Consider the following 14,632-nt stretch of genomic DNA (forward strand, 5'->3'; position numbering starts at 1 on the left):
TGTTTCTGACTCTGTTGTATCATAGCATCGTTCATGAAGTCACCGAATCTTCATCGAGCTACCCTTGATTGAGGCCATCATGACCGTCCATCTAGCAGGCCATTTAGATTCAGATAATGATAACGTTGATTTCATCGTGATCGGAAAATCCACGCTACCAGCACAAAAACAGAACCCGCTTTTACTGGCCATTTACTCAACCGGCCGCTATTCCTGGTACTTGCCTCCCCGAAAGTAACGCCTCCCATTTTGCCACGTTGCATTTTATTTTTTACCCCTCGTTATATCATTAATTCGATTACACTTCTATTCTTTTTAAAATTTTGACGAGTATATGTTTTTTTTTATTTTTTTATCCTTTTCGATTAAAGCTTCTCGCAGAACGCGTGAATCAGAGGAGTAAAGAGTTTGCCGAGAGAAAAAGAAAAATAAAAATGAATAGAGTTCAAGGTGGACCCACTGGCGGAGTGTATGGCCATGATGTGAATATGATGATGGATGGTGAACCGATGAATCATAAGACATTGATGAAGAGAAACAGAGAAGCAATGATTACAAATGGGGTCATGATGGCAACGCCTCCTTCCGCAGAAATAAATGATTATAAATCGGACGAGTGGGAGAGAAGGCGAAAAAAAAAAACTTATTACAACAACACACAGGACTGCGCAGCCATAGCCGCCATTTCCTCTACCCTTTTTTGCTATGATTAATAAATAAATTTTTATGGGCATTAATTTTTTTTGGCAATTTATAGTTTTTTGGGTAATTTATTATTAAAATTATCAGCTAGATTTATGACCCAAGTAATAGTGTCAGCCTGAAGAGAAATAAATAAAGATATATAGACAGACAAAAGAGAGGAGAGAAGAAGAGATAGGGACCCCAAATAAATAAATAAAAGAAAAAAATAGAGATTCTGGAGAGAGAGAGAGAGAGTGAGCCCAGAAATCAAGTATTTATAGACAGCAAAACCAGCTTGAAGCTCTGCGCAGGTAACACCAGAGAGAAGATAATTTTATTAGCGAATTATTTTATCTGTTCTATTTTTCCTTTTGATTAAATGTGTGATATCGCCTAGCCATGTATTAGCCCTTATGACTGGCTTGCTTATATCACACGTTATACAGGCAAATTCGGGCCTTGAAAAAGCTGCGATTCCCTCGAGTCTATATATAGTAAACTGGCTTTCACTTGGTTCATATCCTTCACCCTCCAACAGAGAAGAAGAGAAAACAAGAGAGCCACTGCTGCCTGTGTTTTCTTAGTTCTGACTTCTGAGTGTCTTGTCTTTAACTTGGCTGTGATTGTGGATTAATATATAGTCTAAGAAATGAACTTGTTAGAAAACAACATGAACATGAACGTGGAGATGATGATGAGAAATATAGTGGTAAGAGAGTTCGATCCAAACAAAGATTGTTTGGGAGTAGAAGACGTGGAGAGAAGGTGTGAGGTTGGTCCCAGCGGCAAGCTCTGTCTCTTCACTGACCTCTTGGGTGACCCTATTTGCAGGGTCCGCCACTCTCCTGCCTTTCTCATGCTGGTACTCTACTCCTTTTGTCATTTTTTTTGGCCCTTTTCTCTAATAATTAACATCACTACCTAGACCTACGTTTTATTTTGTACCGTGATTATAAAAATGTACACACTTTACTCATATGACTTACCCTCTTTAAAAATGTCACCTTTCACTTTGAGAGCTTCTTCATATTCCATTCTACTAACTAACGTATTGGTGTTTTTGTGCTGTGTTGAGCTGCTCTGCAGGTGGCTGAGGTAGGTGACGAAATAGTTGGCATGATAAGAGGCTGCATCAAAACCGTTACGTGTGGCAAAAGAATCTCCAGAAACACCAAATACACCACTAATGATATCGAACCCCCAAAGCCTCTCCCTGTTTACACCAAACTCGCCTATATTTTAGGTCTCCGTGTCTCCCCCTCTCACCGGTACGGTTTCAATCTTTCTTCCTTCCTTCCTTCCTTGACTCTTTTTTTTTTTTTTATATAATATATATATTTTGAATTTGTTCGTGTATACCGATCGTACGCGTTTACTGTTAAACAAAAGAACAAGCACAAAAGTCCTAATTTTACGTGTTTTTTATTTTAGGAGAATGGGCATAGGCTTGAAGCTGGTGAAAAGAATGGAAGAGTGGTTTAGAGAGAGCGGCGTTGAATATTCTTACATAGCAACTGAAAACGACAATTACGCTTCCGTTAAACTCTTCACCGACAAATGCGGTTACTCGAAGTTCCGCACACCCTCTATCCTGGTCAACCCGGTCTTCGCTCACCGACTTATCGTTCCCAAACAAGTCACCATCATCCAACTGAATCCTTCCGACGCTGAAGCTTTCTACCGTCGTAAATTCTCAACAACGGAGTTCTTCCCCCGCGACATTGACTCTGTGCTAAATAACAAACTCAATCTCGGAACCTTCTTGGCTGTCCCACGTGGCACTTACTCTCCTGACTCGTGGGCCGGGTCGGATTCTTTTTTCTCCTGCCCGCCAGAGTCGTGGGCGATTTTGAGCGTTTGGAACTCCAAGGACGTGTTTAAACTCGAGGTCCGTGGCGCGTCGCGCGTGAAGCGCACCCTGGCCAAAACGACGAGGGTTGTCGATCGGGTCTTGCCTTGGTTGAGGATACCTTCCGTGCCCGAGGTGTTTAGCCCCTTCGGGTTGCATTTTCTGTACGGGCTTGGAGGTGAAGGCCCACGCGCGGCGAAATTGGTGAAAGCACTGTGTGGCCACGCGCATAACTTGGCAAAGGAGCGGGGGTGCGGCGTGGTGGCTACAGAGGTGTCAAGCCGCGAGCCGCTGAAGTTAGGAATTCCGCACTGGAAAATGCTATCTTGCGATGAGGACCTGTGGTGCATTAAGAGGCTTGGGGAAGACTACAGTGATGGGTCTCTCGGTGACTGGACTAAATCACCCCCTGGCTTGTCCATTTTTGTTGACCCTAGAGAATTCTGAAAGAAATGAGAATTAGAAAGAAATTAGTAAGGACAAGGGGAAAGAATATATTATTAGCAGCAAAAGCCTTTTTCAATTTCAATGTAGTGTTTTTTTTTTTTCCCCCACTTGGCCTGGAAGTCTTTAGCGATATTGAGGAAGAAAATAGAGGGAATGACGAAGATCTGAATTTTTGTACAAGGGAAGGAATATACCCCCAAGTTTTTTTTTTTTTTGTAATCTAAATTTTCTTGGGTTAACTTTGTAAATGGATGTGGCTTTTTAAGATCCTCTTGTAACCAAAGGCGGCTTTAATTTCATATGGAATTGATCATCATCATCCTTCAGGGCTTTTTCTTTTTTACTTATTCTAATTTTAAAAAGTTACAGCTTGTTCTTTGATGGGTAATGGCAAATCATGTGTACTCCGAATATCCTTTCAAGCTATACATATTCAAACGGACTTTTCATTGCCGTTATATTTCCCTTTGATTTTTATTATATAATTTTAAAATTATAGAGTTTAAAAAATTTATAACTTAAAATATTTTCATATTTTAAATTCTAAATTAAAACATTTATACAGTTAAAGACCTCACCGTTATCTACTTATCTTAGACCTTGGAAAACAAATATTGCCCTCAATAAGGGGCAAAAGTGCCTAAAAATAAGTCACTTGAGGCTATGACAATACATTCCAAAGACAAGACATAAGTATAGTGGGCCACTTTTAATAGACGAATTTGTCTTTTAGGGGGGTTTATGGATGATAAAATTGATCGGAGATTTGGCTTTTAGCTGCAATTTTTGCATTGAAAAAGAAAGCAAGCAACGTACTATTCTATACATTTGAGGATGTTTGTTTGTTTGTCTGTCTTTTCCTTCACATAACTTTTCTTTTTACTTATGGCAATTTCAGTGGGGTTCCATCTTGTTCTATGGACCATAAAAAGTGATACGAATATGAGGATAAGAGTTTATTTATTTTTTATATTTATTTAATTATTATATTTTTAAAATATCTTAAAATATTTTACTGTTATTTTTTTATTTTAACTTATTTTTATAACATTATATTTTTATAATAATTTTTTAAACATTAATAAAAAATTAAATTATCAATTTAATCCTAAAAGATAAATATATATATATATATTAATTTTTATAAAACACTCTATTGGAGAGTTAATATCTTAATCTTTTTTATTAATATCAAAAAAATTGGTAATTTAATTTTTTCATACTATTAACTTTTTGGACATACATAAGCTTTTAAAAAAATTAATATATATCCTTTTTGTTTTTATTTTATTTTTTGGAGTAAAATTAATTTTTTTATTAATGTCCCAAAAAAATGTTATTGTACTATAGTAATATTATAAAAGCAAGACAAAATAAATAAAAAATAACAGTAAAAGTGTCAATAGTTTAACAATAGAGTAATGATACAGCCACAAACTCTTGTACAAACTTATTTTGTACAAACTGATGTGGCATGATAAGATTGGTTGAATTAAATATCACTTGGCCCACATGATTTGTTTTTATTAATTTATATTTTCATTCAACCAATGAATTAATGCCACGTCAGTTTGTACAAAATAAGTTTGTACAAGAGTTTGTGGCTGTATCATTACTCTTAACAATATGGATGGTTTGAAGTATTTTTTAAATAGAAGGACTAAACTGACACTAGCCTTAAAATATAAAGACTAAACAACCTCTTACTCCAAATATTATGGTCTTATGATCATATGGTACATATATACATTTAGGAGTAAATTTCCTTTGTTGGTTCATTTACATAATGACTAATAAAAATAATTACTCTTAAAACGTCATGTAATCATTCAATTATAACACCAAGGATTTAAAACCCATGAGGCGAACAATTCAAATATTTCATTTTTGAAGTAGTCATTGTGGTGATTTCAATATAAATATAAAAACCAATCAAATCATATATGATTATAATAATTTGAGAAAAACTTAATAAAAATTTTAGTGAAAACCCAATTCAATTATGGGAAATCTTTTTTATAATTCCCTTTAGGGATTATCAATCAAAATATCTCTTGTAGAGTTAATATCTCTTGTATAGTCATTTGGATTAAAGTATCATGTAATCTCACTTAACGGTTATTAAGATCTTACTGAGTCATTTGAATTAGGATGAGATCTAATCACATTTCAATTATAGTGTAATTTAATCATGTTGATTTGGTCTGGTACTATAACGATATCTAAAATTTACTTATCCTATCAATCTGCTTCTGTTACCGCACTTCATTAGTTGGTATCAAAGCATATTTGTGCTAGTTGCACAGCTTTCCTGATCATCATGTCCGTTCACCACAACTCGCCCAAATTATTCAACATCGTTTATCCAAAAAATTAGAAAAACGAGCCGCCATTGTCGCCACCTTAACTACAACCATCCTTACTAGAATCACCATTAGTCGGCAACCAATGCCCTTGCAACACACCTTAATTTACGCAGTCGTTCCACTACCACCACAACAAACCCATGACTCCACCACAAGCACCACGACCAGTGTTGTTGTTTCATCATCAATCACACCATCATCAAACTTTCCTCTAGTCGCACATCCAAATTCTACCCACTGTCGAGTTTGAAAATTACCGAAATCGTCGCAACCAAACCAAACATGTAGCCATACTTTTGGCATTTTAATCTGCCACTACTGCCATGAGTTGACTGTCATCTTCGACATCAGCATGCTCTTAGCCACCGTCTCCCTCTGGTCCTAATCATGGCCACTAACCACTGACAACACCAAACCTTGAAAGTCAAGTTATGTACATTTTTGTCATCATTTATGTTTTTAATTTGACAAGAAAATGATAAAGATAGAATATCAGGGTCTATATTATCTCTTTGAGTTTGAGGATATCCGAGATTCGATAGTAATCCTAATGATATTTTTTTGCTAGATTTGCAAAAAAGATGATTTCTTCAAACTGTCACTTTAAAAGTTGCTATCTTTCATGCAATCATTTAAGTTGATAGGTGATGCTTTAGATTGGTAGGAACAATTACAAGAATCAAAGATTCGACAAGGATTAGATGATATCAAAGAATGGTTTGCTATGAGGCAATTGATAGAAGACCATTTTGTTCATTGTGTTGGTATCGAACCATCATTTGTTACACCAATAAAAATAGAAGATGATGAGATTATTGGTCTATATGAGATTTTTAAAGAAGAAGTACAACTTACTTTTTATTTGCGCATTGAGCCTAATAGTGTGAATGAGTTTCCATAGTAAAATTAAGATGAAAAAACCTCAGTAATGATTGACATGATTATGTTTATCCAAGTTGAAGACAAAAAGGTTATTGTTGAAGAAGATTTGGCTATAAAAATAAAGTTAATTAACAAAAACATTGAACGAGTTTGGCAAAAGACTTGAAAGGCTTAGAAGTGATTTGTTTATATAAGACTTCATCTTCTCGAAGAGTTACTCATAAGATCAAAGAAAAGATAGAGTATCGAGAATTTCGAGTTTCAAGCATGATTGATAAGTAATGCTACAAGTTCAAGCTCCAAGATGCATTGATGGTCCACTACAAGTTATATCCTCTAGATAAACTTGAGAACGAGCTTTCTTTTAAGAGGGGAGATTGATGTAGGACGTTACTTAGAGTTGTGGAATTTTGCTACTTTAGGTATTTTGAAATTTTCTATTTTTAATTAGAGTTTGTTATGGTATGTATTTTAGTCTTTTATTTTTAATATAATTGTAATTTTGTTCTCACTAAGGAAACTTGAAGAAGTAAATTTATCCTATTGTAAATTGGTAGGTGTTATTATTATTTTCATAACTTCAACCTTTGCGAAATAATAATAATAATAATAATAATAATAATAATAATAATAATAATAAACTTCTTTTATAATTGCCTTTGGTATTATATTTCAAAATCTCTCTTATAAGTCGTTTGAATTAGAGCGTCATCTAATCTCATTTAATGCATTATTAAAATCTCATTGAGTTATTTAGATTAGAACGAGATCTAATTACACTTTGATTAGAGCGTAATCTACTCATGTTAGCTTGGTCTGACACTAAAATAATATCTAATATTTATTTATCCTATTAATCTGCTCCTGCTATCTCGCTACATCATAGTAGGAAAAGAGGAGAGAATATGTTAGCAGCACAAGGCTTTTTCAATTTCAATGGAGGAGAGGTTTTTGTTGTAAAATTTTTAAAATTAGCTTTTTCCGGCTTTTTTTTAAAGTTTTAGTGATGATATTAACGAATAAAAGAAAGGGAATGACAAGATATGAATGTTTATGCACAGGGAGGAATATCCCCCAAGTCTTTTTGTTTTTTTAATTTCTTGGGTTACTTTTGTAAATGGACGTGGCTTTTTAAGATCTTCTTGTAACCAGACGCACCTTGTTTCATATGGAATTGATCATCATCATCATCTTTTAGGGCTTTTTCTTTATGCTTATTCTATCCACATATAATCTTAAAAAGTCACAACTTGGTTCTCTGATGGGTAATGACAAATCATGTGTAATCCAAATGTCGTTTCAAGCTAAAATCTTTCAAAAGGACTTGTTATGCCGATACATTTCCCTCCGATTTGATGCCAAGGATTATATATATATTTATTAAAGGCCGCCTCCCCATTATCTTAGACCTCAGAAAACAAATATTGCCCTCAAATAAGGGCAAAAGTGCCTTAAGATAAGGTACTTGAAGCTATGACACTACTTTCAAAAGACAAGACACAATTATGGTGGGCCACTTTTAATAGACGAAATTGTCTTTGAGGGGTTTGCTTTTCATATTATGATGATAAAATTGATTGGAGATTTTGGCTTTTTGCTGCAATTTTTGCATTGACAGAGAAAGCAAGTAATGTACTATTATATATATTTGTGGTTATTTGTTTGTTTGTCTTTTCCTCTACACAACTCCTCTTTTTACTTACGGCAATTTCAGTGGGTTTTGAACTTTTCATCTTGCTCTATGGACCATAAACAACAGGTTCCGGGATGGTGACGTTTTTTCAAATCAAACCGAGTTATCAAGTGAAAAAATATAAATTTATAAATATATACAAAACTGCAAAAAAGTAAGGCATGTTTGATAGGTACGTTCTTCACTTTCCACCGTCTTAGCTTGTGAATAGGCCTCGGCAGAATAAGACAAGCTTCTTTAGGGATCCCTAATATAAATTTTATGTGAGTGAGTGTAAAGTACACGAAATATAACTCAAAATTGACCACCTCTTTAGTAAAAGAAACTAAAAGGAGCGAACATAAATAGAGTAATATAAGATGAAATGAGGATACCGTTGAGTTACGACTGCTGTAACTTATGTCTCATGCAAAAATCATATGAGTCTGTTATAATTTTTTACATGTTTTTGAAAGGGTGTAAGCTACAGTAGCTGTAACTCAGCAATTGTCGTCGAAATAAGGAGATAGGTGATGCATGCAAATGCAATGACGGCTCGTTAAGGTAAAGCAGCAACTTTGGGGACCGGTTCTTCACGTGGTTAGTTTACTACTGTTAATAAGAAGAATCATATGAATCACGCTGGAGATTAAGGTGGATAACAGGAGATTTAAGATATGAATTAATGTGACCACTGTTTATATAGCGGCCGTGTCTTTAGTCTCTACCGTGCGCTTTGCTGTTTATCTATCTAATTCACATCACATCATACAAAATTTTATGATATATCAGAGTTATTATGCTTAATTAATATATATTTATCAAAAAAATTAATTCATGCATAATATATATAATTTAATTAGATATAACTATTAATTATATGATAATTTATATATATATATATAATCTTTCTATAATGAAGATATTTTATTTTGTTAAAGTAAAAATATACACTAAAATATAACCAAAAATATTAATATTAATATGCTAAAGACAATTTTTTTTACCTACAATAATAATAATAATAATAATAATAATAATAATAATAGTTTTTTTATCAAAAATTTTAAAATATGAAAAAATCTAAAAAAATTTTAAAACGACACAATTTTAAAATTTTCTCGTATTTTTCTGTATTTTAAAATTATGAAGCCAAACACTTCTAATATATATATATATATATATATATATATATTCTGTAACAAACATCTCCCGTCATCCCACCATCCGATCTTCTATTGTTTAGTTTCTCACTCCACATCCAACCACATCCAACGGCTGATGCTGCTGTCTGTAGCTTACAGAGTCTGTAAGCTAGTCAAGTCCATATATATATATATTAATGAAGTGTAAAAACTTTCAATGGACTCGGTAATCTCACCAAATGCTGGCCTGGCATTGGTTTCTGATAAAGTGGTGCATTGAGTGGGCTCAGTGACTTCCAGCTAGAAAATATAGGATTGATCAGGCTCAGCCTCCCTCAGGTCAACAATGAGGAAGAAAGAGAATGGTTACTGTTTCATTGCGTTGGGTTCATAATTGGATAAACATGTCAGCTTTTTAACTTGCCTTATCACTGATGTGGCCCATCTCAGCTTGAACAGTTTTGTTTATAAATTATTAAAAGTATAAGAAGAAAAAAGGTGTTGTCAAGTTACGTTACATTGTAACTCCATCAACCTTGTAGTAGTTTCAATTAGTTTCAATGTCATTGTTTGATGAGCACTAAGACACATAATATGATTTTATAATTTTTATAAATAGCAACTGCAAAATAACAATTAGAATTACGTTGAATACCCAAAGGGCGAAGCTTAACTTGGGCAGTAGCTCGGTTCATCTAAAGTCTCTCTTTTAATATATTGAAACATCAGTAAGTGATTAAACATGACTACTTATTCTTTCCTCAAAAGTGATATCCTATTTTCTTCTTTATAATTTTATATTAGATGGCTCAATTGTCTAATTATAATAAAATATAAGAAAATTATGAGTCATATATCCTTAAATGATACTTGTATCAAACGTGTGTGAACACTTTTTAAGTGTTCACTCGTATATCTTAAGTTGACAAAATATTTCTGCCGTCCACTAATCCGTTAACTTCCATTAAAAAGTTAACATAATTGTGGTAAATTGACTATTTCGCCCTTGAAACTCAAAATGAGGTAAAAAAGATAAATTTATCCTTAAAATTAATGTAAATTTTTAATACATAATTTTTTTTATTTTGTTATTAACAATACATTTTTATTAAAAAATGAATTATTAATAATACATATTATTAACAATTATCCATAAAAAATCCATATTATACCATAAAAAATTATTAACAACATATTATACCATAAAAAATTCCAGTTGGAGCTTAGATGAGTAGATCTTCAAAAATTTAGGTTCAATTTTGGAGGAGTAGATTCGGTTGTAAAATAATGTTTTTTAGTAATTATTAGTAATTATCTGATAAATGGGATGACATGTCATTTTTATTAATATATATCATATGATATGTCATTTTTTACTAGGTAAATGGGATGACTTGTCGTTTGTTTTAATCAAAGTTTCGTCCATTTTAAAAGACTAAATTACCTTTATGATGTCAGCGCTTGCAAACGACAGTTAATAGATTGATGGACTGTAGAAGTGTTTTGTCAATTTAAAATATACGAGTGATATACTTAAAAAATATTCACACATATTTAATACAGATATTCATTTAAAAATATATGATAGATAATTTTCTTAAAATCTATTCTATTCGTTATTTTTATATTTATGGAGAAGATTATGATGTTACAAACACTTTAACTTATATCTGTTTGAGTTTGTCCGATTTGACGTGGGAGAATTTTTTTTCAACTAAAAATTAAAAAAATTCCTTTCCAATGACTCTTGAAGAATGCATAAGTACTGATTTTCTTAGTCCCATAATAATTTAATATTGTATAGACTATTTATAGGATTTCGCTTTGTCTCTTTCAAATCAACTTTCCGCTTTCTTTTTCATATAATGTGTTATTCATCTCTGGAGGTTTACTTTAAAAATAAATAAACAAAAGCACATGGAGCATGACTCAAACAAACAAAGAGAGAAGAAAGAAAAGAGAATACAGAGAATTGCGCGGGGACACAGAGAGAGAGAGAGAGAGTTCATGAGTCTGTTCATCTATCGAATTCCGAATACTGTAGTCCAGTAATTATTACACACGCGCGCGCGTACACACACACACATATATATATATATATATATATATATATATATATATATATATATATATATATAAAGTTCAAATTTGAGGAGGTGATGTGATATTATTATTTTTTATTTTTGTATATTTTTTATTATCTAATAAATAGATAAATTTTTTTTTATATTTGACTTTTTATTTTCTCATAATTAATTTGATTATTATTACACAATAACAATTATATAAAAATTTTAATAGGGCATATTCTTTGTAATGAACATCCAAGAGAGAGTGCTATGAATTTATTAAAATAAATGAAGATGTTCATTATATATATCTCTTAGTCTCTCCACTATCTCTCATTAGTAACCTTTAGCTTCCCTATAACTCCCACTATCTTACAAGGAATTATAATCCATAATTTTTCATTAATTTCATGGAGTGATTATGTAGCTATAAAATGAGAGTTCATCTTTTTATTTTGTACACATACAATTGGAATGAATAAAATTATTTTATAATATATTCTCTCATTTTATTTTTTATCTTGCATTGTTTCTTTATTTATATTGCTGGCTAATAGTTTTTTTATTTTTTATAAGACTGCCTCATCTTTAAAAAAATTAATTTATATTTTTTATTAATTTCATCAAATATAAAATAAAAAATAATAATAATATTAAATTATTTTTTTAAAATCACGTGAAGTACGGTTTTATTTTTTAATTCATATAATAATTCGCGGCCAATAAACATTAACCATCTAAGTGGACAAGTGCAGGATCTAAATTTGAGCTCGTCACTAACAGACCTAATTATTATTATTTAACTAGTTGGTGGAAAGGCACCTACTTTATAATGGATGTGATGTTTGTTTCTTTTGAAGATATTAGTGAATTGGTAGCATCATTATTAGAGAGTTCAATGTCAAACAACCCATCAATCAAAGCCAATAAAAATTACGAAAAAAAAATTCCACTTACCCTAAAAAAAATGCCGCAGGCATCACCATTGGTAGTATTGTGCTCACAACAAAGTAAGCAACATCCCCCGCTAAATCAATACTCTTAAAATATGTATGTTGCCTATCAATTTATCTTTAATAAAGCTTTGTTGATTGATTGTTATATTTTACAAAATTTATAAATATAATAGAAGAAATTATCATCGGAAATAAAAATTTATAATTCATAATAAAAATATTTATGGCCATAGTAACATTTTATGTATTTAAAATATAATTGTCCGATCAATTAGTACGAACCTCATCTTTTTTTTTTACTCCCAAATTTAATATTTTTGCTTAAACTTTTTTTTTTTAAAAAAAAGAAGAAATTTCCTCTTAGACTTAGAAATCTTGACCTTTTTTTTTTCATTGCGAAATATTTTTAATATTAGTTATTACTTGCGGGTAAATTTAGGGCATTGATTTATATCAATGGGCAGGTGAATGGCAGTAAAGAATAAAAAATAAGAAAAATCAGTACTATGGAGTAAAGGGAGTATAACTCAAGATGAGTCAGGGGTACTCTTTGAAAAAAAGAACAACTTCAGCAGATTTGTTTAGTTAGTTCAAGGGGCAAAGTAGTAGAATTCAAAAATAATAATAAGTTGAGCCCTCACGATTGTGGGCTACATGCCATAAAAAAAGGATAAATATCTTTGTCCTTTAAGTTAAAAATAAGAGATTAATGAGAGAATAGATCAGTTAAGCAGAACAATAAGGAAAGGATATGTCAACACTCCTCAACTGCCCTTAAAAAGAAGTAAGATCATTCAACCAATAGTCACCATATGGTAAAGAGTAAGGACCACATGAGGGCTAGAGGGATTACTTGTTCACTGAGCTTACTTGGTCACTCTCAAGTGAATAAAAGAAAAAGATGGAAATAGTCCCAATTGTGAAGGGCAGGCCAATGAGAATTTGCCGGCTATCTAAAATTACCAAAACACCTTTAGAAACACTTTATATAAGCTAAACATCTTCAATTTTGAACTTTTGGAAGAATTAGACTTTTTCTTTTCTTTTTCTCTTCTGCCATGATATTTAAGGTTTCTTCCTCCATTTTATAACTCCATGTAAGAACTTGATCACCTCACTCCAAAAATAAGCTTCTCTCTTATTCTTCTCTTAGATAACTCTGTAACATTTACAAGATCCATGTATTTTTATCTAATGTTGTATGATATTTGATTCTCTACTATATTGAAAAAATAACAAATTAATCCTTGTATGAATTGATTGAATTAAATATAATTCTAAGTCTGTTCATTAAAAAAAATGATTGCTTCTTTTTTTTGGGTAAATGCTCATTTAGTCCCTATATTTTAAGATTAGTGTCCGTTTAGTCCCTGTATTTTTAAAAATGCCTCGAAACATCCCTACCGTTACTTTTTATTTCTTTTGGCTTACTTTTACAATATTACCCTTTTATAATAATTTTTTTTGTTCAGACATTAATAAAAGGAAAATAATTAAATTACCAATTTCACCCTAGAAAATAAAAAAATCATATTAATTTTTTTGCAAACAAACATTTGCACACTCGATAGTTTGCATACAATTTTTGACAATTAAAAATTAATATAATTTTTAGGGTTAAATTGGTAATTTAATTATTTTCTTTTTATTAATGTCCAAACAAAAAAATGTTTATAAAATGGTAATATTATAAAAGTAAGCCAAAAGAAATAAAAAATAACGGTAGGGGTATCAATACTAATATTAAAATATAGGGACTAAATAGACTTTTACCCTTTTTTTTTAAATGGTCAGAGTCAATGTTATTAATAACAAAAAATTAACCACTTCTTTCAAGACCAATAAAAATAAAAAGTAAACGTGATATCAACATCCTAATGACAATTTCTTACATTCTCATTACTTAAACCAACCAACCAAGTATTCATTTTGGTCTTGTTTTTAAACACAAGAATTTGCATCACATATCCACTTGCTTTCAAAGTTTTTCTCATGGAGTGTATATGCAAATGCACCAAATTGCAAGATGGAACAAACAGAAAAGCTTGAGTCATTAGGAGCAAGTGCCACCTTGACTACCTTTATAAAAAAGAGTGCCACAATGACTACAAATTTAATGATATGGATGCCTTTTCAGTAATAATATATAGATACACATATACACATTACTGAAAAGACGTTGATATAATTAAATTGAAAAAAATATTATCTCCTGATCTGAGCTTTCATAAGTTTTTAAAGATTTTATGCTATGTGTCCTTAAGTGATAGTGTATGCATATGATTTAACTTCTTTATTTTATTTATGTTATTAACTACCAATTACCACATGTATATTTGCACAGGAAGACATCAAATTAGGAGAGATCCTGATCTCATTAAATTACCCCAATTTCGAATAATTTAAATGGACGAATTGGACAACAAAGTTAAAATTTAATAGATTCCTTTGATATTTTTGTTTGGGGCATTACTATTTTGGAGTTGCTCTAAGATATAACGTGAATTATAATCACAAACACAAAGTAATAAACAGTAAAAAATATATTATAATTTTAAATGT

The 14,632-nt window shown here is 31.5% G+C and overlaps 1 protein-coding gene across 1 annotated transcript; it reads left to right on the plus strand.

Moving 5' to 3' along the window:
* The first annotated feature begins 1,153 nt into the window (after positions 1-1,153).
* LOC18037006 (probable N-acetyltransferase HLS1) lies at positions 1,154-3,263 on the plus strand. The gene is made up of 3 exons (XM_006426014.2): positions 1,154-1,546; positions 1,771-1,952; positions 2,116-3,263. Exons 1-3 carry the CDS (start codon positions 1,334-1,336, stop codon positions 2,978-2,980), a joined length of 1,260 nt encoding a protein of 419 aa, XP_006426077.2. The 5' UTR covers positions 1,154-1,333; the 3' UTR covers positions 2,981-3,263.
* The last annotated feature ends 11,369 nt before the right edge of the window (positions 3,264-14,632 follow it).

The sequence above is a fragment of the Citrus clementina genome, unplaced genomic scaffold (assembly GCF_000493195.1).
Source record: "Citrus clementina cultivar Clemenules unplaced genomic scaffold, Citrus_clementina_v1.0 scaffold_7, whole genome shotgun sequence".
Taxonomy (NCBI): Eukaryota; Viridiplantae; Streptophyta; class Magnoliopsida; order Sapindales; family Rutaceae; genus Citrus; species Citrus x clementina.

Excerpts from the sequence above, each read along its gene's own strand:
- LOC18037006 (XM_006426014.2), top strand. The coding sequence starts at position 1,334 with ATGAACTTGTTAGAAAACAACATGAACATGAACGTGGAGATGATGATG. Across the intron at positions 1,547-1,770 it reads CTCCTGCCTTTCTCATGCTG|GTGGCTGAGGTAGGTGACGA; the intron begins GTACTCTACTCC and ends GCTGCTCTGCAG. Across the intron at positions 1,953-2,115 it reads CGTGTCTCCCCCTCTCACCG|GAGAATGGGCATAGGCTTGA; the intron begins GTACGGTTTCAA and ends TTTTTATTTTAG.